Raw genomic sequence first — 26047 nt, forward strand, 5'->3', positions numbered from 1 at the left:
CCATTTATTCTTCCAATCATCGGCACCAGCCGATGTATATGAGAAGTCGTATCTGAACTGTATGGAAACATGAATATCCCTTCTGATGGTAGATAATTCCACCCTTTCCGGTTTGGAGGGCGACAATGACGAGAACTCCAGGCACCAGTAACACCATTCACCCCCAAAATCATCAAAATGAACTAAGCAGCCGCCTGACAGGGAGAGAAAACGAATCCCAGGACCATCACCTCAAGCATCCCCCATTTTCTGGTCCTCGTCTCCCTCACCAGCCTCGCCCATCGCGGTATCTTCACCAAAGATATCCTCCATTTTCCCATCGCCATCGTCCTCATCCCCCCTTCCTCGTCCTCACCCGGCCCCCCAGCAGCAGGACCCTTAATCTGCTGCTGCGGCGCATCGGGCAATTCCTCCTCTTCCCCTTCGCTATCCCACTCATCCTTCATATTCCACCCCATACCGGTAAGACAGAATCGCTCTGGCGGCAAGCGCATGCCCGCCATCATAACGCTTTGATTCGCCGTGCCCGCCGCCGCAGCTCCATTCGCACCTCCAGCCGCGGCATCAAATCCTCTCGACACGCCGGGCAACGCAATACGATTCCGCTCCGACGCAACATCCATAAGGAACTCCTTAGGCAGGCCCGTCTGGAACTGGTAATGCAATCGCGAGGCAATACTAAGTCGCAGCGCGGGGAGAGAAACACCATTCGTTTCAGCGGACGGTGCGCCCTTTCCAGCACCGGTACTATCGCCCACTGCGGCAGCGTAGCCTTCCGTGGCAAGGTGTACCGCGTCTTGGAGGACGTTCGAGGTATAGCGGTAGGCGAAGTCGAGCAGTTGGAGCGGGACGCGGTCTTGGTAGGCTGTTACGCCGAGAGAGGCAAGGAGCATGTGCACGAGGCGGACATCGCGTGGGCGTCGCGATTTACCGCTGTCTTGGAGGGATGTCCCTGGGACGTGTGAGGGTTGTGCTGTTGATGTCGTTGGTGCGTTTGCGGGTGTGGGCGCGACTGCTTGTGAGGTTGTGGTGGCTGCGGCGGGGGCGGAGATGCCGTTCGCAGTGGAAGATTCCGCGGGAGGAGTGAGAGGTTGAGTGGCTGGCGCTGAGCCTTGAGTCTGGCTGGGAGAAGCCATGATTGTGAGAAGTCTCAATTAAGACTGAAGGGGGGGGGGAGGAGATGGAGCGCAGAATGTGGAAGGTTTTGATGGTGGGTGCGACAAGTGACTGGGCGCGATTGTTCAAAGTAGGGGATGAAGATGGTCTGCTGGCATTAATGGGATCGAGACACTTCTCCCAAAGCCCCTGGTTCCGTAGATGAAAGCGTGTTGGTTGTGGATGTTGAGGGAAAGGTGGTGATGGGAATCTGGTGAAGCCGAAAAGACCTCAGGAGCTCCGATATTGCACTAACCGCTTTGGGAAGTACATGTCCTCGTTGGGCCTCGACGGCGAGGAACAATCATCTAACTTTCACCTTTCACTGCAAATCATGCAAATTCATTAGTATGTCTGGCTGGAATTACCAAAAGTGAAATTACTATCTGATTTTGTGATCTTTACAAAATACTAGGTGACCGATGAAGCGAAGCTATTCATGGCCTATGTCTGTAGCAGTCTGGAGGTTCATAGGCAGGAGTGGATTAAACGCGGCCAGGGTCAGTATTCGTAGTATCCATATATTCTGGCGACCACCTTTAGGTGCAAAAGGCTTTCTTCCAATTTCATAACTCCAGTATCTATTAGGATGGTGAATATCGTGGTCGTCAGCGAATCTTAAATCGGGTAGCTCAGTCATCATAACCCAGCCAAGACAACTGGAAAGAGAACCAAGGGCGGTTTCCACAAAGATCTAAGCTTTTCCTACTGTAGCCTACCTATATGTATTAGCCTAATAGACTAATAGACTAATAGACTAATAGACTAATCAGTTGAACTGCGTCGTAAGGACCTGCTCATTGCGGATTCAAGTCAAGAATCATGGGTCGTCGATCCACTCGGGCTCCACAGTGCGCACATTTGAGAAGGCACGATCGACAAGTACTACGCCCGCATATTTGCTCGATCTCACTCACCTTGGTGGCCAGTACCTTGGGAGCCTTGGGATTGATTCAGCCAGAGAGAAGTTCCGTTTTGTATTTAAACATAACAGTGAAGTTAATAGACTGGTTGCCAAGTACCTTAGGACAACGAGAAAGGTATTATTCGTCCATACCCCAGACATCATCTTTCATCCGTTGCACTTTCTCGCTATAGAATCCTGCATTCGAACCATCGTCTCTTTTCACTCTTCTCGAAATATGTGCGGCGAATCCAACAGGCCGACCTTTGGTGGCACCATTGCAGTCCTGTTTCCTCCCAGTCACTGCTTGACATCGAACGCTTCAGAGAGATCGCTTTCATCGTCCCCAGATTCGATTGCTTCAACGACTTCTTCAGTTTCATCTTCAGCTTCGTATTCGCTATGCTTCCGGGACACAGAAAAATGCAATGGCAACAAGACGAAAGCTGTCTTCCAATTCAATGATCCGGAGACCTATGAAGCTCTTCGTGAATGCCAACATGTCGACATGCGGATAGAGTAAGTTCTTGAACGCTTCCTGTCGGGTTATTATTCCATGCTGATACATGTTAGAAAATATGGAGATCTTTCTACAGGGACACCTACTACTACCCCTCTGTACAGCTTCCGTCTAGACTTGACCCGAATCCCACCCAAAAAACCGGGGCATTACCAAACGGAGATGGAGTTTGAGTTACCTGAGAGTTTGGATCTGGGCGTTTCGGTAAAGGGTGTCGTCGGGCGACAAGTTACAGTGAGCGATGCCGATGGCGGAGTACTGGGTGTTGGGATTGTCGGATACAATTAAGCTGGGAGCCCTGATTTAGTTTTCATTGTTACCTACTCAGCAAAGAGATGAGTACAAATATAATATCTAGTTGCGATTTATATCATTGGGAGTAATCTGCCACTCCCTGGTCCTTGTTATTCATGTCACAGCTTCAGCGGGTTCTCCACACCAGCTGTGTAGCGCTTCTCAGCTTCAGCCCAGTTGATGATCTTCCAAATGCCCTCGACATAACCGGCCTTGTTGTTCAGATACTATAGAAAGCATATCAGTAACGAGAAAGAGGTGATCACCTGAGGCATCACATGGATCACTCACCTGCAGATAATAAGCATGCTCCCACATATCAACACCAAAGACCGGGACATCAGAAGCGGCCACCGGATCTTGGTCCTTAGTCGTGATAATCTCCAGTCGACCTTTAGGTCCACCCTTGCTTACAAGCCATCCCCAGCCACTACCCTGCAGACCGAGCAGCTCAGTGCCAAACGCCTTCACGAAAGTCTCGTGTGATCCCCAGCGGGAGGTGATTGCTTCTCGCAGAGAGGGCGCTGCACTAGTCAAGTCATTACCTGGAGTTCCAGGAGGAGTCAGATTCTTCCAGAAGAGAGAGTGGTTGATATGGCCGCCGCCGTTGAACTTGATCTTCTGCTGCAGACTGATCAAGGTGGCGACATCGTTGGTCTGGGTAGCCGTGACTTGGGCAGAGAGGGCGGCGTTCAGGTTGTTGATGTAGGTTTGATGGTGTTTTAGATGATGCAGTTCCATGATTTGTTTGGAGATGAAGGGTTCAAGGGCCTGGATGGAAATGTTAGCTCATTTCTACCTTTTCAGCTCTACATCAAGGCGAGACTTACATCGTAAGCATACGGAAGAGGGGGCAGGGAGTGAGTCTGAGTAGCCATGGTGATGAGTAGATGGTAATAATCCTCACAAAAACCGAAAAATGTCAAGCAGTATGAGGGCTCTGGGAGATGAGATGTATGCGAAGGAAAAGTAGCCCTCAAGGTCCTCCAACCGGAGGGGCTATGCTGGGATGACCCTCTTAAGTCTCCTCAGCCCGTCACTGCTGTCTACCAAGGTAGTTGATTACCTTCTATGCTTAGTGCTTCAAAACTACCGGCTACCATTCCCGCAGACAAGTTCTCATTGGGGTTGGCTGAGCCATTGCGAAGGATTGAGCACATTTTGGCTCCACCAGCCACTCAATCGAAAGTATGACATGCCAGCCTGATTCTGATGAACAGTAATCTAGAATGGCAGGAAGAAGCATGAAATAAGATTACAATGAAAATACTAAAATACTGTAGGGGATATGAATTTTGTCAAGTATTCTGTACAGAAACGCAGTTAGAAGTTCACTTATACTTGCCCAAGCAAAGCATTTACAAAACCATAGCCAATGCCTATGCATGTCGAGTTCTCAGTGTTGAAATATAGTACTTCCAGAAGCTGATTTACTTACCCAACGCACTGTGGCTTTTTTTTTTTTTCGGACTCTCTACTGCTCTCATTGTTGGGATTTCTGATGTTGATAGGTCCGAGGCCTGGCTTGTCAGGCATCACTTTTATGGCTAAATTTGCTGCCCGCTCTCTGGCGATTTCTCCTCCTTCCTTTTCCATACTCAATACTTCACTTAGATGCTACTACCATGTTATTTGTGATGCACCTTGTACCGATTGACTCTGCAATCGAGCCCTAACCGTAGGTGGTGGGTGACAAGAGCTGGCTTCCGAATGCATTCCTTAAGGCTAACGACGAGTACATTTAAAGGGTACACAAATCAGCAAAGTCAATCACTGGAGTAGAATTGATCTATGAGACCTCACAACAAACGATACGATTGGAATATAACTATCTGCTCGTTTCGGACCTGATGTATGCCCCCCTGACGGTGGTAAGCGCCATAGGGCTCTTCAGCCAAGGACCCCTGACTGATTGATACTCCTGAGATAGCCCATTTTCTTAAACCACAGATACTCCCCAACTTGTTGAGAAAGATTAGTAACTAGTTATCCGTAGCTAGATGATGACAAATGGTGCTCAGCTTCCCTGGTTGAGTCTCCAACTTTGCGGGGTTTCGGCTGTAAATGAGCCTCGGTCGCTCGGTGCGGGCCACGGAGATAGCCCTCGATTAGTGATTAGTTGCTTGGTACATCAGTCGAGACTCCAATTCAAATAAAGATCTGCTCATCTTCTTTCTACCTCAATAATTCTCCCTCTTCCAAAGCACAATCATGTCGGCTGCCGAACAGGTTCAATTGTCCAACTTTTCCAGCATCTTCTCCCTCGATGGAAAGGTCGCGGTCGTGACGGGCGGTTCGCGTGGATTGGGACTACACGCTGCCTCGGGGTGAGTCTGCACTTTTCTTTTTACTGTGACGAGTATCGCATCATCGCATGCATACTGACATGTCCTAACAGACTCCTGCAAGCGGGTTGCTCAAAAGTCTACATCACATCCCGCAAGAAGGCTGCCTGCGATGAAGCCGTCGCAGCCCTGAATGCCCTTCCCAACAAGCGGCCGGGCGCTCAAGCCATCTCCGTGCCCGCAGATAGCTCTCGCATGGAGGACCTCGATCGCCTGGTTGCTGAAATCGCGAAGACGACTGATCACGTCGATATTCTCTTCGCTAATGCCGGTGCCACTTGGGGCGAAAAGTTCGATACGCACCCCGAGAAGATGTTCTCCAAGGTGATGGATCTCAACGTTAAGAGCATTTTCTATACCATCCAAAAGTAGGTTCACACCAACTTAACTAATCTACCTTTGGTATATTTGTCATGCTAACCTTCTCTCTAGACTTGCACCCCTTCTCACTGCCAAGGCCACCATCGACGAGCCTTCGCGGGTCATTGTTACTGCGTCCGTTGCTGGTATCGGAATCGGTTCAATTGGCGATAATGCCACGCCTAGCTACTCGGCCTCTAAGGCAGCTGCTATTCATCTGGCCAAGAACCTGGCTGTCGAGCTGGGCCCTAGGCACATTCTCACTAATGCCATCGCGCCCGGCTTCTACCCGTCCAAGATGGCGAGTGGTCTCATCAATGCCAAGGGTGGCATGAAGCATTTGGAGGAATTCTCGCCTAATGGCCGCTTGGGTCGTCCCGAAGATATTGCTGGCTTGGTGGTCTTTTTGGGATCCCGGGCTTCGAGTCATTTGAATGGAGCTGTGATTGCGACTGATGGAGGTGCAGTGCTGAAGGGGAGACTGTAGGTGTGAAGTTGGAACTATAGTATAAAGATTACGGGGGGATATGAGATATAGGGCAAAGATGCCTAAGCCGTCAGGTAGTATATCAAGCTAGATTCATAAGGCCTATACAAGAATTATTCTATGGGCAGAACGATGTTCTGAATCTCTATAAGCTTTATGCTATACTACGGTCATTATTGTCTAATCGGATAATCAGGCATAAAAGACGTATACAATAGTTATGCGATCTACATCATGACTACGATCAATTACATCGTATAATCAAGCAACCACCAATCAAACAGCTATTGTATAAGATCACTCTATAACTGCATAAGATCACCATACATCTAGATCTATCTGGATCGATCATATGCAAGAAACAAGTTTGATAAGTTTGCATAAAATATTGATTATAAGTATGCCCTGTTTTCTCTACCAAAATTATGTCGTAATCATACATCGATCATACAAGCGAAGATTCAATACAATCAACCAAGCTTCAGTCCTACCTCACTTTTCTATCATCTCATCTTTATGATTCTAAGCCGAATTGATTTTATCATTCCTATTCAATTCAAGAAGGAAGATTAATCGATCTTATTCAAATCATCTTCTTTCTTCTTCCTTCTTCTACCTACCTGCGCAGCATAGCTTGCTCACAGACAAGCAAACAAGTAAACAGACTAACACTCGCAATAGAAAACCAAGCCAACAACCAATACCCTACCTCCACCACTAATCTGTCAGCGTTTCCCCCACTACAGTAGTTAGTTATCCTAAGAAAATCTTAATCACTATATATTAAAATTTCCAAGGCAGTTTCGAGTCGAGAATTTCCATGACCAATCGAATAGTGACAATAAGCAGTGTATCGATAGGTGCACTGTAGAAGAAAAAAAATAGATGGAAATAAAATAGATTTCTGGTGAAGGCCCCACGAGAGCGCGGTTGGCCAACCTTGTCGACTATTAATCCGTCTCAGGATGGGCCGTCACTCCGGGCAACGATAGAAGCCAAAGGAAAATGCGCTAACTTTATTAGGATTTGCGTGGCAGAAAGATAAGATAAAGACCGTCAGCCAATCAGATCCAGTTTTTCCCTCCACTTACCTGACTCATCACTAATCCACGCTAGTCTGAAAATGGGATAGAGCAGACTGCCAAAGCGGTGTGACAATTTCCCACAATAATCATTGACCCCTTTTCTCATCTTCCCTCCTGTCTTCCCTCTTGGATCATAGTGCAAAATTCATAGCCTAGATAGGTCAGGTTTATGTTAATTTACTATTTTACAATCATTACGGGATCGCAGAGGACACCTTATTACGCCCGACGTAGTTGTGGAGGGAGGGATGAGCCCTGTGAGATGGGTCTCTTGCCTGGGGGCACTTGTCCAATTAACGTAAGGCGGACTTAAAACCGGTAAAAAGTTAGCGTATTTTCCTATGGCCTCAATCGTCGCCCGTACCGTCACGGATTAGGTTTCGAGAGTAGCTGAATATACACAATGATAGAGTATACTATGTAATTACTCTGTAATAGGGATATATCCTATCATACAAAACTCCCATGTTATACCTCTAGGCTATTTGCACATTTTTGTCACTCCGTTTCCCCTAAGATTTCAATCTTCATCAACGCTCGAATCCAAGATGACTACTACTGCTACAGAATGCTCGTATCCTTGGTCCAAATTTGCTGTGTCTTCGCTGACCGGGATAGCGATCGGGCTCGGCATCGTTTTCGTCGGCCATATTATCGCGGGACTTATCACAAAGCGCAGTAACAGACAATCTGGCGCGGATAAGGATATAGAAAGCGGTACACCTGATATTTCGCTTAATCCGCTTGCCAACTATACCCGTTTCCCGCCAATGACAACCCTTACAAGTACGCCTGGACACACTATTTCTGATATGGATCGAGATATCAGGCTTCCATTCGTGAGTCAACAAGAGGTACAGGACGTGAACCTTGAAGCAGCCTCGGAAACGCCGGTGGCCCGTATTGAATACGGGCCTTGAATAGTTCTCTCGTCTCCGAGTTTCATGTGAATCAACGAAATCGGGACTCTTGCTGCGTAACGTATGCCTCGCGCATGTTTTTGGAGTCAGTTTACAGGCTTACTGACGTTATAGAGCAGTGTGTTGTGAAATCTCGATCTCATTAATGAGAAGGTGATGGGATAGCTGTACGCCCGCCGTCGCTCACTCTAAGAATCGTCCTCAAATAGCCAAGTTCTGCCACGTCATACAGCTGTCACTTCACAGATATTCTAGTTGATATGTCACCTTCATTCATTTTCACACTTTCTGTTCTAGCTTTATGGATGAGACATGATTCATTCAATGTAGAAGATACCGCGAGAAACGTTGATATTCTATCAGGAACCCAAAGCTCTAGATACATTGAGGCTCGTCTTAGCTTCACCCAAAGGCTACTAGTCACCAGCACTGCGAAGAAGTGCGAGCCCATCGCTGGTGGCCCCACTCCCACAATCAAGATTATCGAAGGTGGGAGCTTTGGATGGGGCGCCTGTAATCGCCATACTTCCACCACTCGACTCACGTCGAGTGGTGGTAAGTAATTGAATCATCCTATTGTTGCCCTTGACATGGCTTGGCATGTTTTGAGATCATTGAAAGTTGAACAAAAGGGACTTGACATGGCTCCAATCTACGATAGAAACGAACTATGAGTCTACATAAAAAATTGGGCTGAAAATGATGACATTTTATAATGCAAATAGTACGAGGAAACAAGGATTCCTTTGGGACACTCTACACCCGAGTCATGCACATTGTTGACATTCAAGAACTATATACGGTATTGTAGATGTATCTACAGCTTCGCTGGAGTAGATCCTACGCGGCCTTGCACCGCACGGTCAATAATCTCCATCGCCTGGAAAAGCTCGTAGTCATGCTGCTTTGGTGTCACGACCTGCACACTAAGCGGCGAATCCAAGTATACTCGGCGATCAACCGTTTTCTCGTCCCCTAGATACCACAACGTCAGCAGCATTCAATAAAGTCCTCGAGTCAAACTTACATAGCAGACGATTGGCCTTATCCCAGCTTCCTAGCACGGGATCTTTCATCTCACGACCAAGCTCAAGATCTGACTCCACAAAAGGCCGCACAGGTACAATACCTGCAGGATAGTCGAGCAGCACGAATGTAGAGGTATATCCAACAGCATTATACTGATCCATCTGGGGAACCGGGTGCGGTGCGATGGGACAGACGATCGCATCTACCTGACGGGTCCTGAACGACGAAAAAAGAGTCCACATCTTCATCATCTCCCTCTCAACCTGGGCACGCTGGGCCTGCAGCTGCGCCAGCTGATTGATAGTCAAAGCTTTGCCACGCTTCATGCGACCCTGTAGCCAGGGCGTCAGGGGCTCACCCTTGCTCTCAATCAAGTCGAGCATGTTGGAACCACCGTCAACGCCCATGAGCCGACCTGCCAGAGCTTGGCACTTTGGCAAAACTGCGGGAAAAGGGATCTCCACAACTTCCACGCCGGGTGTCCGGCGCAGGTGGTTGGCCACTTCGTCAAGGATACGGGTAATCGGCGGCAAGGGAGTGACCAACCCATCTGTCTTGAGGATGCCGACAGTGAAGTTGCGTGGCGGGGCAAGAGAGGCTGGGACTGAGGGAGTAGGCCAGTATCCTGGGATACAGTCTTCTCCGAAAAGCTCAGCGCGCGGCACAATCTCGGCCATAACGGCCGCAATGTCTGCTACAGAGCGCGCCAATGGACCAGCCACGGGCTGTAGAGAGATCCGACCCTTGCCCTCGACCTGTCCACTCTCCTGGCCCCCGTATGGGACACGTCCATCACTCGGCTTGAAGCCGTAGAGACCCTGGCACATCGCAGGAATGCGGATACTGCCACCAATATCAGTGCCAAAGCCAACCATGGACCCATGCATCGCAAGTAGCGCTCCCTCGCCGCCAGTGCTGCCCCCTGCCGTCCATTGACGGTTCAGTGGGTTCAGCGTGCGACCGAAGAGATGGTTACAGCTGTCCAGCGTAGCGAGGGTTTGTGGGATGTTGGTCTTGGCGATGATGACCGCACCGAGAGACTGGAGCAGATCGACCAAGTCGGCATTCTTGCGGGCAGGCTTGAATGCCAGGGCAGAGAGACCGATGCTTGTGTCCACTCCTTCCACGCAAAACGTGTCCTTCACAGACACAGGCAGACCGTGTAAAGGGCCGAACGGGCGACCGGTTCGCTGGAGGTGATCGTCCAGTTCCTTTGCTTGGCGGAGGGCTCGGTCGAAGAGAGGCTCGGTGATGCAGCGGGTAAGTTGATGGGCAATGGCTGCTCTCTAGAAATATCACAACACGTTGATATGGCGAAATCAAATCGATCATTTTACCATTGGCAGCACTAACCTTGCAAAAGCCTCGAATCACCTCTTCAGCCTTCAACCTGCCTTCAGTCATAGCAGCCACAAGCCCGCGCACATCATACTTCTCTGTAATCTCCAGTTCCTTGGCACTGAGGATGCCACAAGTGCGTGGGATCTCCGTGACATTGACTCTCCCGTACTGCTTCGGTCCTTCCGTGATGGACTCGGCGGGTGAGAGCATCCCCGCCGGAATGAGATGCGCTGGCAATCGCCATTCAGCGGGAATAGCAGCGGCTAATGCATCTTGCTTGCGCTGGGCGATTGCAACGTAGGCGGGCTCTTGAGATGCCATGGTGTGTCGGTGAGAGAAATTGAAGCTTACTCGCGGCCAAGATGCTCAAATACGCGCCGATGCGGGGAATGCGGAGAAGCCTCGGCCCACACAAAAGTGCCGACCCGACGTGTGTTGAGAAGATGGAAGGTTCGATGAATATCACGATCAATGTTGACATGTATTTGCACAACGCCTCCGCTAAAATTAACACTGACTATCTATACGATAAACTCAAAAGCGCGACACGTCTCTCCCGAACAATCTGTTCAATGTCCACCTGAACGCTATCCGCAGCTTGTTGCGCCAACTGATGGACATGGTAATATACGCTGCGCTCCAGACCACCCGTGCCATGCGGCCTGTGATTCCCCCAGGTAGGTATTTACTGCGCTTGCTTGGATCATGAATATCGTGAGGAATTTGCATAAGGGCCTTCTCGCTGCCAATGTAGGCCAGAGTGCCCATATTTCTGAACGAGAAAGGTGGTGTCTTTGCCAGGTCTCGCTTGTTAAGACGATCTGCGAGCCACTTTGCTTCCTGATAAGTTGCCTGTGCTGTGGCGGGAGGTGCACCAGTCTCAGGCATGGCATTGTCGCCCAGAGCAAAGACATCGTTGAGAACTGCAGTCTGTCCGTCATCGTTTTGCAGCTGCACTCGGAGATGCCCGTCGACGAGTAGAGCACCTGTTTTGGGAACCTTCTTGTACTCCCAGGAGGACTGCCCAGTGGGTGCAGCAGGGCTGCATTCGCCATTAAGGGTGTAGATAGAATTGTCTGGGAATTCTTTCACTGCACTTAGTGACTGGCTAACGAACTTGGTCATCGCATTGCCTGTCGCCCAGACGCACATTCCGACGCCAACCTCGCCCTCCTCCTTGGTTGTCAAAGTTAAGCAGCGCTTGGGATCCATCTCATGTGGTTCCGGTGCACCGGGTGGACCCCAGTGCAAGCTCTGGACATGATGAGAGGTTTTGATGTCAATACCTTCGCTCCTCATGGTGTCCATCGCATAACGGGAGAGAGATTCGTCAAACATTGACAGTACTTTAGGGGCAACGTCGTAAAGACTGATCTTTGGAATGCCTTTGAGAGCGGGATACAGCGTCATCAAGTCCTTGTAGATGAAATCACGCAGGGACGCGGCGAGTTCGGTGCCCGTAGGGCCGGCGCCAACAATTGCAAAGTGAAGGAGCCACTTGCGCATCTCGGGCGTTGTGGTTGGAAGAACCGCCAGCTCGAAACATTCACGCACGCGCCGCTTCACCCGCTTGGCATCGCCAATATCTTTGAAGAACATGGCATTTTCACGAACACCTGGAGTACCAAAGGTTTGACTCACAGCACCAACTGCGATGACCAGTTTATCATATGGAACCTCGAATGTTTCTCCTTGTTCCCAGTGGCGCAGCTCTTTGATTGGCGGCTTGAAGGACGCTTCAGGCCCTTCGTCGCCTTGTCTCTCATCTTCAGAAGTACGCGGTGACTCTGTAACACCGCTTCTGACTACAGTGGCCTCGCACAAGATAGTCTTCTTTTTCAAGTCAATAGCGCGTGCAGCCGCTTGGATGAAGTCAACTTTGGCGCGTGGATCCCGGACTGGCTCGACGATGTTGGAGAAATCCAACGAGCCACTGGCTGTGTCGGTTAAGAGAGGAGTGAAAACAAAGTAGGAGCGTGGAGAAATGATGATTGGCGAGAAAGACTTTGGAGACAGGCGGCGCGAGATGGTATATCCACCCCAACCGGAACCAAGGATAACGACACGCTCCTGTTTGCTATCCGACTTGGTCGTAGCAGCTGAATGTTCTGCAAATGTTGCAAGACATCTCTGGCCAGGTCCGTTCTTCAAAAAGACCCTGCTCCGGGTATACTTGAATGCAGGATAGTCCGGATGACCGATCAGAGATGGGCGGAGATTGAAGGCCTGCCTCAATGGCCGGGGAGACATCGTAACGTGATAGATCTAGTTGAGCTGATATCAATCGTTGACAAGATTGGGTCTTCTCAGTGGCAGCTTCGCTCGGAACATCAGATATATTAAGCCCTGGGTGAGAATACTACGAAGTTACTGTCTTCTGGCTGACACATCTATGACTTCATCCCGCGGCCAACTTAGCTACAGAGTGGAACACGATATATTGAAAGAAGGAAATACTCGGATCGGAATCTCAGAGACGAGCATTCTTCAGACCCACTGGCATCCACCCGGGTTCGGGTTCTCGAACTTCCATAGCTATTGTTCTGTCAGTGGAAGTGGTGAATCCCTACGGCTGGCCATGGTCTTGTCTCGAAGGGGAAACCCGGAACCCTTCGGAGCCATCGGTGAGAATTATGGCACGTGCCGCTACAGTCTATCGGAAGATTTAGGCTTGGAATGGTTGAGCAGTCTGTTCACATGGTGATGCAGAGATTGATCTGTGATGAGCTTGGAGGAATTATTGAGGATGCAGGGTAGCGCAAGGAGAAGGGAGAATAATAAGGTGGTGAAATAAAGAGGCACTTATAGATTAAGTCGATGTCATGTGATGGTGGCTTATAGAGGTCCATGCCCCACCTGAGCAATCATACCACAGCTATTCACTATGTACTACATCTACAAGGAAAGCAAATGAGACAGCTAGAAATGGATATTTGTAGAGAAACAGATAAGCTTTTGCCGATTGCAGGTAGAAGAAAGGGCCGTGCAAGAGAAGTTTGCCGTCTCTCAATAGCAGACGAGGGCTCAATCAAGAGCTTTAAACAATAAAGGAGAAAAAGAAGACCAGGAATGAAAAGCACAAGCCATTTATCAGGCTCATTAGCAGTACTGAGAGACCGCGGTCGGACTTTGCGCCAAAGGACGTTTATCATGCCTAAGGCACCAGTGTACATGCCCCCAAACCTACTGTTCAAGAGCCACTCCCATTGATAACCGCAGAAGTAAGAACATATATGACTTGGTTCTAAAATAGAGGGTTGAAAAGAGCGCTGTCGCTCACCGAGTACAATTTCAGTCCTAAAGATCAAGGAGAACTGGAATTTGAGTAGAAACGCAATGTTTTGCAAAGTTGACTATATCGGCTCTAGACTTCGAGCCACGAGGATCTCAATCAATCTCAATGTCGTTTGCATGATGCTATCACCGAAGACACGGCCACAGTTATCAGCACAATATCACCTAGATAATCCTTCCCCGCACGGACTTGCATTGCAAGTCCGATAATGAAAAACACTAGGCTAATACTAGCCGCAGAGAGCCTCTGTCCTCGGTTCCCAAATATGAGACTCAATCCCACCAGCGTGTCAAATATGGGTGTGATTTTGGCGCCCAATGAGCCATCATCGGGCATGTGGTATTCTTGAAACGCATACCAAGCAGGGGTGTACAGGCCATGCGTGAACCGGGAGAAGGCGCCCAGTAGAATGACGGAAGAGAGGATGTACACTGGAAAGTTGCGGAGTAACGACGGCATGGTGATAAACTGACAACTAAGTGCAGAATTTTACGTGCAAAAGAACAGCAACACAGATGATATCTGAGAGGAGAATAGAAAGCAGACGAAAGTACGGAGTAAGCAGCAATTACCTCTGTTTCTTAGTGTCACGTGATTTAGTACTAAATCCTCCAGCTTTGCAGCCTTGCGAGGTGTCAACGAAAGACCAGGTATGCATATCCGATCTCACGGCTGCATTTGTTTATCTGATCAAGTAGATTCTGTTAACATCTTGTCCATTCTGAAGCTTTCAGCTCTGTCACAGGGCATGTAGATTAAGGGGGCGTACCCCTGCAGCCAATCGCCACAGATGTGGCGCGGTGTGGCGCTCGGCGATGAGTCAGAAACCGTCGAGATTCGGGGTCGGTCATCTCAGCTTGGAAGCTCGGACTTCACCACACTCCGAAGCTAACCAGAAACAACCTCGGAGTTAGCTATCATGCGTCTGACTTTGCCTCCCCGAGCTATGACACTTCCAGCACCTTCGGATATCATCGATCGCGCTTAGAAACTTGGAAGCTTGATACTACCGCTCGGATCGCCTAATCATCCGACGGCGAATAGCATTGCTCCGTAGTTCAAGGCAGCGTGGTCGTACGTACACCTGCTCTGATGTGGCCGACTCCGAGGTGACGAGGCATAGTGGCTGCCTAAGACCGAGGTGTGAAGTATATAAGAAACGTAGAACAATCATTGTTGCATAGAATCAGATCACCTCACGGTCTATCTTCTTCTACTTGATCCAGCTTCATCGGTTATTTCCTTTTAAGCCCAACTACTCGACATCTTCAGTCAATACAACATTTGTTTTAGATAAGTATATCAGATCTGTGTTCTATTCACATCAAGATGGCTTCTATTCATGATTTAAATCGCCCACCAAATCCCTTCTGGGATTATTTGGCGGCTTCCTTGGAGGATCATCCTTTCTTTGCTCCTCGAGGACACCATCATCCTCACCCGCCCCCTCCTTTCTGGGGCTGGGGCAACCATCACCATCCTCATCACAACCACCATGGACCACCTCCACCTCCGAATGCATTCTGGGGATGGGATCCCCGCGAACAAGACGAGGACCATACTCGCGGCTTCGAGACCCCTCGTGCCCAGACCACCGAGCCCACCGCTGGCCCATCTAGCTCCAACGAAAAGACCCGCGACACAGAGCAGGGAGCAACCTCATCCTCCGAGCTCGAGACCGATAACGAAAAGCGTCCCCATGGCCGATGTGGTAAGGGTAAGCACCACGGTCGTGGTGGTCCCCATGGACTCGGTCGAGGTGGCCGGGGCCGCTGTGGACCAGGCCATGATCATCCTGGCTTCAGGCCATTCGGTCACCATGGACGAGGTGGTCACCACTGGGGAGGTCGTGGCGGCCGAGGCAGACACCATGGTGGCCCTCCTCCTCCCTTCGGCGCAGGGCCAGGCTTCCCGAACTTCGACTTCTTGCGCAATATTGCCTCGCAATTTGGTATCCAGTTGAACGGTCCAGCTCCCGAAGGTGTGGACTTTGTTCCATCTGTTGATGTCTTCGATACTCCTACCAGTTATATTGTGCACGTCTCTCTGCCTGGTGCCAAGAAGGACGACCTGAGCATTGATTATGATCCCGATGAGTCTGTCCTGCGCCTCGCGGGTGTGGTCTACCGACCTGGTATCAGCGAGGATTTGCACCAAGCTCTCGCATTGGAGGAACGAACCCGCGAAGTTGGCGTCTTTGAGCGCGAAGTTCGCCTTGGAACACACGAGGCTCCCGCGGCAATCTCCGTTCATGAGATCACCGCTAAATTGGAGGATGGTGTTCTGAACGTGACTCTCCCGAAGACTGAGTCGGAGCCAGAGCTGAAAAAGAAGGTTGTCGTTGAAGACGGGAATATTGTGAATGAGAAAGACGCTATGCAGGTGGATGAGAAAGCCAGCGTGACGTTGACTCCCTCTGAATCTGATGAGAGTGAATCTGATGATGGGGAGACTAAGGAATATGTCAAGGTCCCGGTGCATTAAACCGAGATAGTTATTGTTTTCTTTTGTTAGGAGTATGGGAGCTTTTGAGATTTTGCTCTTCTTAGTTAGTACTCGATCCAGATTGAATAATTGATAACCACCCTTATGCGGGTGATACATCAACATACCCTCAGTTTTCGTATGTCTTATCTGTAAATGCATACCCTGTCCCTACAGATCACTGAGATGACCCATTGTAGTCGTAGCCTATAGGTAGGAATAATAATGCATCTGATACTGTTGAAGTGCCTACTACACGAATTATTTCCCTCCTCATATTAATTAGATCAGCCTCCCGTCCGATTCTCTGGTGCTCAATACCACGAGAGATATTCCGGCTGAAGTTGCTAGATACAAAAGGTAAATCTCAATGCAATGCCGTGCATACTGGTTTCTTAGCCGTTAATCATATACCACAGTTTGCCGTACCATGTGGTAGGCACTGTGACCTCCCAATGTTCATTCTCAACCTCAAGTCGGCCAGTGTCAAGGTCAGCCTGTAGAGGAGAAACCAGAGGATCCCGATAAACCAGTTTGTGACCAATATACAACACAGCGAAGAGAATGAGGCTGACATATGCGATAAAGAAGCTCTCGACGCTGAACGAAGGAATCCATGCGGTAAATCCTTGTGTCAGCATAATGAGAATGTTGAAAAACAATCCATAGTAAGACAGGAAGGGTTGGAAGGGAGCTTTGTAAGGAAGAAGATCTCGAGAGATACTCCGAGCCTTCAGAGCTCGCATGAACGCAAGGTGACAGGCGTTTAGTGATGCCCACAGAATGAAACCCGCAACAGCGGAGATATTCAAGAGCCAGTTGAAGACGGTGCTGCCAGAAGTCGAAATGTTCATGAAACCAAGAAGGCCGAAGGCCGCGGTCAGTAGAACCCCGTAATAGGGAACACCACCCTTCGAAGTCTTGGCCAAAAATGCTGGAGCAAAGCCATCCTGGGATAGGCCAATCAACATACGGCTACCACTATAGATGTTTGAATTAGCGGCTGATAGCACCACCGTCAATAGGACGGCATTGATGATGCTAGGCAGAACTTTGACCCCTGCTAATCCTGCAGCAATCACGAATGGAGATGCAGATGCATTGGCTTCGCTGGATAGAAGATCGGGATTATCAGATGGCACTAAGAGGCCGATAAAGAACACAGAGAACACGTAAAATATAAGGATTCGGAAGAAGGTTGCTCGAATCGCTTTTGGCACGGTTTGACGTGGGTTTTCACTCTCACCAGCGGCGAGACCAACCAATTCGGTGCCTTGGCAGGAGAAACCAGCTTGTATAAGGACAGCCCAGAAGCCCACAAACTTCGCAGTTGGTCCCGGCGTCACGAGATAATCAACAAATGGTCCTGGGTGGACCCAATTGTGAAACCCGAGGTAGCCCTGTTGTCCAGCACCAGCATCGATGCAGATGGCAAAAATGATGAAGCCAATGATTGTAATAACTTTGATGCTGGAGAACCAGAACTCTAGTTCTCCATAGAAGTTGACAGGTAGCAGATTAAGAAGTGTCATGACAACCCAGAATACCGCAATGAAGATAGCAATGTTGACAGACGGATCCCAATATTGGATGATTAAACCAGTAGCTGTTAGTTCAAGAGCGAATGTGATAGCCCAAGAAAACCAGTAGATCCATCCCATTGCAAAGCCAAGGCTAGGATCAATCAGTCGAGTGGCATAAGATGTGAACGCTCCTGGAATTGGAAGGTAGGTAGCGATTTCACCTAGAGACGTCATGACCGAAAAGACAATAGTGCCGATGAAAATATATGCGATGAGTGCGCCAATAGGGCCAGCGTGCGCTAGTGCCTCTCCACTGGAGATGAATAGACCAGTACCAATTGTACCTCCTATTGCTAGATGAGAAGGACGCTTTATACATGGAAAGGACTGTGAACTTACCGATTGCAATCATCTGAAGGTGTCTGCTCTTTAGCTTGCGCTTCAAGGTAGGCAGGTTCCTCGGCTGGCCATATACAACTTGTGCCTCATTTGCAATCTCATTGTGGCCCTCGTTGAGCTTGTACGTAGTAGGCTCGTCCTTTGGGTCCTTGGGGACCATCGTCAGGGATGTATTGGCCATTATCGTGCCCTGTCACCTTCTGGGATTCACAAGAAGAATGGACTCCACCGGAGCTTACTCGAAGGTTGAGATTGGTCGATGAATAACTGGGTCCCTGCTTCGAGTCCCAAAATATCAAGTAATGCGATATTTTTGGCTGCTGATTACAGATTCATTTGGCAAGGCGAGGTTTTCCTGGTTGGTGTCCTTGCTGCTTGACGTCTCCGTTCTTGTCAAAGGATTCGAAGCCGGTTCTCCACCCTCTGACCTCACTGAAGGTATCCAGCCAGTGAATTTGCAACCAGATCGTAGACGCGTGGGTACTTGAGTCACCTCGCAGTCGTATTATGGGTCTGGGGAAAATTGAGAAGAGAAAACAGAAAGATTAGTGAGTCGCAGTGGGACCCTTTCTATAGTGTCGTTGCTAGCTGACTTCTATGCCATCCTCATTCGTGGTTTAGCACCCCGCATCTCCTTTTCTCGTCCGTCCTGTTCTTTTCGGCTTAGTTTGTGTCAAATTCGTCGATTGGCCGACGATTTTGGAGCTGGCCGAGGCATCCATTACTGGGCCCACTCCGACATCGCTCCCCCTTCTCCACGCTCATCATGATTGGCAACGGTCCACTACCCCGCACTAATGTCTGCGATGATGACTTATCCTGTCTGTACAAGCATTTCTGTCAATTTGTTGAGGTCACACGTTCTCGAGATAGAACATGGGCTGTCAAATCGAGGATCGCTAGGGCGCATACAAGCGGAGATAGCCGAGCGGCGAAACCTCGGCCGAACACAAGGTTTCTCCCACAGGCCATCTAACTTGTTTAGGCCTCAAGCTCGTCAGCATGGCCAATGAAACGTATCGCTAGAGCCTTCTAAGCACGTTTCTCTGCCGACCTGTCTGTTTCAGGTTAGCCTGCATCGCATGTCATAAGGAAACGCTATACGCGCCTTTGTAAAGATATCATGATCATGGCCAATAGACTCTTCGGTTTGAAGGGAATGTGGAGAAACTTTGGAGAATACAATTTCAATACCATAGAGAATGCATCTTCGATATGTAAAAGACTCTCACAGGAAGCATCCTCATAGTAAGCCGTGAGCATATAAGAATGAAAATAATCCTCTGCGCGAGGCCAAGATATCTATTTTCCAGAATTCTTCCCAACCGTACCCCCAGCCTTGGCTCCCATTCCATGATGATCAACCCAATTGATAGCCCCTCGTTCGTGCGGCTGAACACCGCTGAAGCTTCAACTACGCCCGAGAAGGCCATCTCATTCATTGAACGTGACGGTGGAGTGATCATCGAGAACCTCATCTCCTCTGAACTGGCCGAGCAAATCAAAAATGACTTAAAGCCTCACTTCGATAAAGATATCCCCGATAAATATGGTTTCTTTCCAGCAACGACCCAGCGCGCAACGGGTTTGTTAGGCATTTCTGATGCTTGCGTAGAGCTTGCCTGCAACCCATTCTATATAAGCGTTGCGAATGCTCTCGTCTCCTCGAGCTTCACCTTCTGGAGAGATGACCGTCAAGTGACAGTCAGCGGCAAGCCGATTATATCTTCCACTGTTGGATTTCGAGTGAACCCTGGAGGGAAGCAGCAGGTGCTGCATCGGGATGACAAGTATGTACATCACCTTCCAGGCCCTGACCAGGACTAACATACCTTGAAAAGCGATTATCATCCCACAAATAAAGAGATGCCTGTCATGATCGGCTGTGTGACGGCACTGACAAAGACAACGAAAGAGAACGGTGCCACGATTGCAATTCCCGGCTCGCATTTGTGGGGACCGGAGCGTCGGCCACTGAATGAGGAGGCTGTTCCCGCAGAGCTTCAGCCTGGAGACGCATTCATCTTCTTGGGCAACCTCTACCATGCTGGTGGCTCTAATATCACTCGGTACGAACATCTCAATTTGTTCCACGCTTCCTCCTTCAATGAGGATATCGTTTGAGGCCTTGCTAATTAGACGTTTGGCGTCCTGTAGGGACGAGTACCGTGAGACGGTTGGTATCTTCCTCTGCAAGCCAACGCTGCGCCCTGCTGAGAACCAGTTCCTCATGGTACCACTTGAGCGAGCCAGACAGCTCAAACCACAGGCTCAGAGACTGTTAGGCTATGGACTTTGCGACCCTGGAGTAGGGTTCATGAACTACCAGGACCCTATGAGGGTTCTCTTCGGGGTCGAGGATGAAGAAACCATCAATATGTGATTCAACGTCTTCCAAGAGCGGAAACGCATCCACGAAGGTGGAAAGTCAAGTTTCGTCACACTTCCGAGAACAGGATCTGTCCTCAACCTCTGCTCAAAAGATAACAAATGGACCGATTGCAGCTTCGTTTCTTCGAGCAAATTGAATCCAAGTTTCGTTCCCGCTATGATCCGAGTGTTTCCAGAAGAGGCGCAGCATCTGCAACGCAGTCTGGTTACACCAAAAGCCTGTCGCAGATATGGATTGCAAGAAAGCCATTTCTACTTCAGACTGCCTTTCTCTATCAATCTGACATTGGGTACCAACAATGAAAAGAGGAAAGAAAACGTCATGTATGAATGCAGGGTGTGAGCTTTTCGTGACAGCTTGAATGGTATGCCAGATAATATCACAATATTCCACCACTCTTTGGATGTGTTTTGCGTGCGGAGCTAGACATTGGTAGCTGTAAACCAGAGTAGCGTAATAATGAGCATCGATTATAGTGTGGAACATGCTTTGGATGGCATCACATTCTGGCGAAGAAGTTACCATTCCAGTAGCTCGATGATATGCCGCTTCGAGTTTATCATGCCACTCCGTCATGTCCGGCTCGATGAAACTTTGACGGGTATCCGAACGATCTGAGTGAAGCTTTCCAGTGGCAGTGATCTCGTTGATAAGAGCTGTGAAGGTCCAGAAATTGGTGTTCAAGAAGGAGCCGGAGTCCATATCTGTGCTTAGATTTCCTGAGCATTTGAATCCCGCAAGGTTGCCAAACGTCTCTAGATCAACAACCTCTTTGATGAGGAATCTGGACAGTGCGTCTTGGGGCTGTTCCCGACAAGATCTCAGGTAACATCTCTCAATCATCGTGCGGCAAGCCCGAAGGTGCAATCCCCAGTCTGTTGAGCTCGGGATGTGCAGCTCTGAATAGCAAAGAATGAGAGTACAGGCAAGCATCTCCAAGAGGGCAAAGTCCAGGGACCTTGTCCTCGATGTCGTAGTATTTGCACAAAGTTCCAAGCGCATTCTATAGCTCAAGCTCTTCAAAGTGTCATTCCGAACGCGATGATTAATCTGCAAAAAGAATGATGACTGGGCATCATCTACCGATGTGGCAGATAAATGAGCGGCTGCAAGGCCAGAAATGGATACCCGGAGATAGTCCGATCTGTTGACTAAAGGCTGGATCAAGCTCCTCCATGGATTGCATGGACCGTCATCGAGCCAGGTTAAATGAGACACAACCGTGGAGAAGAAATGCTGAAGCAAGTTTTCATCAAGGGATCGAGAAAGATGCTTGTTCAATAGGCTCGCGTCTCTCGTAGGAGACACCGTATCGATATATAGACCGAGCGTAAGCGCGTGAGCATCGCCCACAACTGGCTCTGACGGCTTGCTTGGTTTCGGCACTGGCAATGCCTTGCCTCTGAAATTGCCACGACTGGCCACCCCCTGATCCCATCTCAGGTGAATGCGAGGGAAGCCTGGACAAGACAGCTTGCGGATCGTACACTTTTCACAGTGTGGAATTGTGCGGTCACATTTAATGCGACGTCTGATACACTGGCGGCAATCTAATTAACATTAGGTGTGTCCTTGTCTAGTGTCATGCACGAAGTCCTTTCTACATACCTTTAGCCGCTATCTGGCGATCGGACGGCAAGGAGTCAATCCGAACGTTCCTCATAAGTTTGCTGGAAGGCGCCATCTCAGACAAGGCTTAGAAGACAGCCGAATCAATTCAGAGATGTTCAGAATCAAGGTGGGGTCAAGTCACATAGCTCCGATTGTCTCTTTCGTGGTGTGTTCATGTCAAAGTCGCGGCAGATCCTGGCTGTCGCGGTCTTCCTCCGGTACCCCGCACGATAGCAGCTCTTTATCGATTCTTGCGTCGCTAAAACCCCGTTTTCTATTGGACGGTCGGATGTCTGGCCAAACGGCCGAGTAGGGCCAGGTGGAAAGGGTCAAGACCCACTACTCCGGACTGGAACCCGCCTAAAAACACAGCTCAACCCCCCGGCGGAGGAGCCCAAGTTTCCTGAACCTCCGTCGGCTTATCCCGCAGGAACTCCGAGGTTCAAATCGAGCTCGATTTACCGTTTGCCTGCATTCTTTCTTCATCCCAATTGTGAATATTTCAACATGGGGAAAGTTTTCGACGCTGCAGAAGGTACTATCTCTAATAATACCACCTGCTCGGTACTGAAACGACTAACACGCGTTCAGTGGCCAAGCACAACAGCCCCAAGAGTTGCTGGGTAATTCTCTACGGAAAAGTGTACGATGTTAGTTTTCGAACTTCCTAGTGAGACTTGGATTATCGAACTGACTAGGCCATCCAAGGTAACCGACTTTGTTTCCGACCATCCTGGCGGTGCAAATGTTATTCTCAGACTCGCGGGCAAGGATGCAACCGAGGAATATGACCCGGTTCACCCTTCCGGTACTCTTGAAGAAAATCTCAAGGCCGAGGCGTTCCTGGGGACCGTTGATCCTGCAACTATAATCAAGTCAGAACCACGGCCCGGGACCTCGGGAAAGACCGAGGATTATCCTCCTGTGCAAAATCTCCTCAACATGGATGAAATCGAAGAACTTGCTACGAAGAAAGTGAGCAAGAAAGCATGGGCATACTACTACTCGGCGGCCGACGACAAGATCACGAAGCGCTTTAATACAGAGGCTTTCCGGTCGATTCTCTTGCGACCTAGGGTCTTCATTGACTGCACAGAATGTAGTCTCGAGACGAACTTGCTCGGTAATCAGGTTTCTATGCCTATCTACGTCTCACCAGCTGCCCAGGCGCGACTGGGACATCCATCAGGTGAAGCTGGAATTGCCGAAGCATGCGGAAGTTTCGGAGCTCTACAGATTATCTCGAATAGCGCTTCTATGACACCGGAGCAGATCGTGGCAAATGCTGTGCCAGGACAGACATTCGGCTGGCAACTATACGTGCAAGACGATCGAGCCAAAAGTGAAAAGATGATCGCTCGTGTGAATAAATTAAGCGCGATCAAATTTCTCGTCCTAACACTCGATACTCCGGTGATGGGAAAGCGCGAAGATGACCAGCGCAGTGGTAACGTCATCGATGAGATTACCGAAATTGAGGCCCCTCCGGGCTCGAAGGAAGCGCTTGAGAAGCAGGTCTTTGCCGGGATGGACCCGTCTCTCACATGGACTAAAACTCTTGCATGGTTAGAGAAGCACACTACTCTACCGATCGTTCTCAAGGGCATTCAGACCCATGAAGATGCGTATATCGCTGGCTTGCATCGATCTCGAGTGAAGGGAATCATTCTCTCCAACCACGGAGGACGATCTCTTGATACATCGCCCCCGGCGGTACACACGCTGCTTGAGATGAGGAAATATTGCCCCGAGGTCTTTGACAAAGTTGAAGTTTGGATTGACGGCGGTGTCAGAAGAGGAACCGATGTAGTCAAGGCCCTTTGTCTGGGTGCCAAAGGGGTTGGTATCGGTCGGCCGCCGCTATGGGGTCTGGCTGCTGGAGGGGTCGATGGTGTAAAGAGGACTTTGCAGAGTGAGTGGAACCCAGTCTTCACCCTTTCACTAAATATTTTGGTCAAAGAGTATCGACTAACCAAGTTCCCGCAGTCTTGGCTGATGAGACCAAAACTTGCATGCGTCTTCTTGGCGTACAACGACTTGACCAACTTGGAATGCAGCATGTAAGTGTGGTTTCTGAGATCATGTTATATAGCATCATTCGGTTCAATCCCCGCCTGACATTTCTATGCGCATAGATCAACACTCGGATATTGGAGCAACAGGTGTACGATGGTCCCTCCAATCTCGGGCCTTATCGTGCACAGTACTCGTCAAAACTCTAGCATTGCAATTTGTGGTTGAGAAATTCGCGACACCCATGACACCAGGATGCTCTGTTGTTCGATGCAAATCCGCAAAGAAAGCATTTGGGCAGTTCAAGCCATTGTTACGACTTGCCCAGGGGGACAATCGGGGTAGTCAGGAACTCATCTCCTATATACCCACCGCTTGGGCCAGACCAGCCAGTCTTGGTACCCAGGATGTATATTGCGCTCAATATCCTCTAGCAGCTGGCATGCCATGCCATTCAAATACCATTTGTGATCAACCGCCTGTAAGAGGACACAGTAGTGTGCAAGAAGGACGAGTGCCGCGGGTTTACGCGCCTGTAAGTCTTCATGGAACTGCTTAGAGAGCGGGTAGGCCCATAGGAAGACCATGCCCGCTTCCACATGAGGTCCGGCAAGTTCAATTTGTCTAGTAGAGTTCTCGTAGAACTTGAGCGCGGATTCGTAATCTTTCCGATGGTCGGAGTGTTTCTCTGTGGGGTCGTCTTTACTCGTCGTTTCCGGGAATGGGTACTCTTCGATGAATCGATGGAGGCGGGATATTTGAGTCCAGATATCCGTTGGTAAGAGTGACTGTGCTGCAAGAGAAGGGCTAGATGAAATTAGAATCGTCTTATATGCAAGGCTCTCCAATGCCAGTTGTTCTCGGGAAATAGTAGGCAGCTTACCTGTGAACACGCATTTCGCTTTCAAGCCATACAGAATTTGCCATTGGAGCCAACTGTGTTCTTCCAAGTGACGGAAGGAATGGTTTCATAATGGCCTGTAAACCCTTCACGCTAGCAAACAGCTCGACAGCATTCGCGATTGGGTTCGGCCATCGAGAGACACCGAGTCGAATCGGGACAGTACACAGATGTATCGAAATCATGGATGCAAAGCAAAAAACCGGTTGCCAATTTGCAGGGTCGATGGGGGATGCGATGAGTTCTCGGAACTCTTTGAGACCTGCAGCAAGATGATATGCAGAGGCCTTGATGTATTTCTCCTTTTGTGCGGACATCGGATAGAGGTATGCACGGTGAACGGCTGCGATAGCGAGAATCCCGTGCGTAAGGTACTTATTAGAATAACCTTCAGTGGGCACAACAACGCGCCAGACATGGCGTGCGTCTTCGCGTAGTGACAAGGTGTTGCATGTCACCGTACAATAATGGTGCATCAATTCCAAGTCAAGGCCCCAATCTTCTTCCGGGACAGGGGAATCCAATGATGAGCTGGGCAAGGTTCCCAGAAACTCTAGCCTATTTTCAGATTCGGGTCTGATGTCTCCGTTGTCCAGTGCCCAGGGGTAGCTGCCATTGCGAGTCGGCGCACAGTGTGCATGTTGGGGAAACGAGTAGACCTGACGGGTGTCCTGGCCATGAGTCTGCGACTGCGTGGCTGGGGATACACTTGAGACAGGTGACACTGCATTATCATTAGGCGCAACATAGCTGCACTGAATAGCGTGTTTGACACAATTGGTGCATGGATAACGCTCATCGCACTAGGCACGGTGTTAGAATCAAGCCGGGTAAGCCTAGAGATAGGGGGAGGAAGAAAAAACCTTCAGCCGGCGTGACTTGCATTCAGGGCAGCCATTGCGTGACTTATGATGCGTCCTACGCGGACCCATTGCAAAGAAAGAAAACAGAAGCCCTGATTAAATGCCTCGTCGGCCCTACAGAGGGAT

At 49.4% G+C, this 26047-nt stretch overlaps 12 protein-coding genes across 12 annotated transcripts; 5 read left to right on the forward strand and 7 right to left on the reverse strand.

The window, feature by feature from the left end:
• Positions 1–182: 182 nt before the first annotated feature.
• N7458_006922 (putative transcription initiation factor TFIID, 31kD subunit) lies at positions 183–1136 on the reverse strand (the record flags this gene model as incomplete). The annotated part of the gene is made up of 1 exon (XM_056910304.1): positions 183–1136. One exon carries the CDS (start codon positions 1134–1136, stop codon positions 183–185), a length of 954 nt encoding a protein of 317 aa, XP_056766008.1.
• Positions 1137–2297: 1161 nt separating this feature from the next.
• On the forward strand, positions 2298–2867 carry N7458_006923 (uncharacterized protein; the record flags this gene model as incomplete). Its single annotated transcript, XM_056910305.1, has 2 exons — positions 2298–2578; positions 2633–2867. The coding sequence occupies 2 exons, from the start codon at positions 2298–2300 to the stop codon at positions 2865–2867; spliced, it is 516 nt and encodes a 171-aa protein (XP_056766009.1).
• Positions 2868–2992: 125 nt separating this feature from the next.
• N7458_006924 (superoxide dismutase) lies at positions 2993–3751 on the reverse strand (the record flags this gene model as incomplete). Its single annotated transcript, XM_056910306.1, has 3 exons — positions 2993–3100; positions 3165–3644; positions 3704–3751. The coding sequence occupies 3 exons, from the start codon at positions 3749–3751 to the stop codon at positions 2993–2995; spliced, it is 636 nt and encodes a 211-aa protein (XP_056766010.1).
• A 1333-nt stretch (positions 3752–5084) lies between these two features.
• Positions 5085–6065, forward strand: N7458_006925 (oxidoreductase, short-chain dehydrogenase/reductase family; the record flags this gene model as incomplete). The annotated part of the gene is made up of 3 exons (XM_056910307.1): positions 5085–5200; positions 5272–5586; positions 5651–6065. 3 exons carry the CDS (start codon positions 5085–5087, stop codon positions 6063–6065), a joined length of 846 nt encoding a protein of 281 aa, XP_056766011.1.
• Positions 6066–8887: 2822 nt separating this feature from the next.
• Positions 8888–10761, reverse strand: N7458_006926 (putative general amidase; the record flags this gene model as incomplete). Its single annotated transcript, XM_056910308.1, has 3 exons — positions 8888–9045; positions 9098–10385; positions 10453–10761. The coding sequence occupies 3 exons, from the start codon at positions 10759–10761 to the stop codon at positions 8888–8890; spliced, it is 1755 nt and encodes a 584-aa protein (XP_056766012.1).
• A 213-nt stretch (positions 10762–10974) lies between these two features.
• N7458_006927 (putative pyridine nucleotide-disulfide oxidoreductase) lies at positions 10975–12690 on the reverse strand (the record flags this gene model as incomplete). Its single annotated transcript, XM_056910309.1, has 1 exon — positions 10975–12690. The coding sequence occupies one exon, from the start codon at positions 12688–12690 to the stop codon at positions 10975–10977; it is 1716 nt and encodes a 571-aa protein (XP_056766013.1).
• A 2374-nt stretch (positions 12691–15064) lies between these two features.
• On the forward strand, positions 15065–16219 carry N7458_006928 (Hsp20/alpha crystallin family protein; the record flags this gene model as incomplete). Its single annotated transcript, XM_056910310.1, has 1 exon — positions 15065–16219. The coding sequence occupies one exon, from the start codon at positions 15065–15067 to the stop codon at positions 16217–16219; it is 1155 nt and encodes a 384-aa protein (XP_056766014.1).
• Positions 16220–16614: 395 nt separating this feature from the next.
• Positions 16615–18322, reverse strand: N7458_006929 (Arginine permease CAN1; the record flags this gene model as incomplete). The annotated part of the gene is made up of 2 exons (XM_056910311.1): positions 16615–18089; positions 18142–18322. 2 exons carry the CDS (start codon positions 18320–18322, stop codon positions 16615–16617), a joined length of 1656 nt encoding a protein of 551 aa, XP_056766015.1.
• A 1175-nt stretch (positions 18323–19497) lies between these two features.
• N7458_006930 (phytanoyl-CoA dioxygenase family protein) lies at positions 19498–20524 on the forward strand (the record flags this gene model as incomplete). The annotated part of the gene is made up of 3 exons (XM_056910312.1): positions 19498–19931; positions 19983–20210; positions 20299–20524. The coding sequence occupies 3 exons, from the start codon at positions 19498–19500 to the stop codon at positions 20522–20524; spliced, it is 888 nt and encodes a 295-aa protein (XP_056766016.1).
• A 93-nt stretch (positions 20525–20617) lies between these two features.
• N7458_006931 (Zn(II)2Cys6 transcription factor) lies at positions 20618–22217 on the reverse strand (the record flags this gene model as incomplete). The annotated part of the gene is made up of 2 exons (XM_056910313.1): positions 20618–22083; positions 22142–22217. The coding sequence occupies 2 exons, from the start codon at positions 22215–22217 to the stop codon at positions 20618–20620; spliced, it is 1542 nt and encodes a 513-aa protein (XP_056766017.1).
• A 434-nt stretch (positions 22218–22651) lies between these two features.
• N7458_006932 (FMN-dependent alpha-hydroxy acid dehydrogenase) lies at positions 22652–24366 on the forward strand (the record flags this gene model as incomplete). The annotated part of the gene is made up of 5 exons (XM_056910314.1): positions 22652–22679; positions 22736–22794; positions 22853–24056; positions 24131–24204; positions 24280–24366. 5 exons carry the CDS (start codon positions 22652–22654, stop codon positions 24364–24366), a joined length of 1452 nt encoding a protein of 483 aa, XP_056766018.1.
• A 144-nt stretch (positions 24367–24510) lies between these two features.
• Positions 24511–25990, reverse strand: N7458_006933 (Zn(II)2Cys6 transcription factor domain-containing protein; the record flags this gene model as incomplete). Its single annotated transcript, XM_056910315.1, has 3 exons — positions 24511–24964; positions 25041–25861; positions 25922–25990. The coding sequence occupies 3 exons, from the start codon at positions 25988–25990 to the stop codon at positions 24511–24513; spliced, it is 1344 nt and encodes a 447-aa protein (XP_056766019.1).
• Between the last annotated feature and the right edge of the window lie 57 nt (positions 25991–26047).

This window comes from Penicillium daleae (assembly GCF_028827525.1).
Source record: "Penicillium daleae strain IBT 16125 chromosome Unknown utg000006l_segment0_segment0, whole genome shotgun sequence".
Taxonomy (NCBI): Eukaryota; Fungi; Ascomycota; class Eurotiomycetes; order Eurotiales; family Aspergillaceae; genus Penicillium; species Penicillium daleae.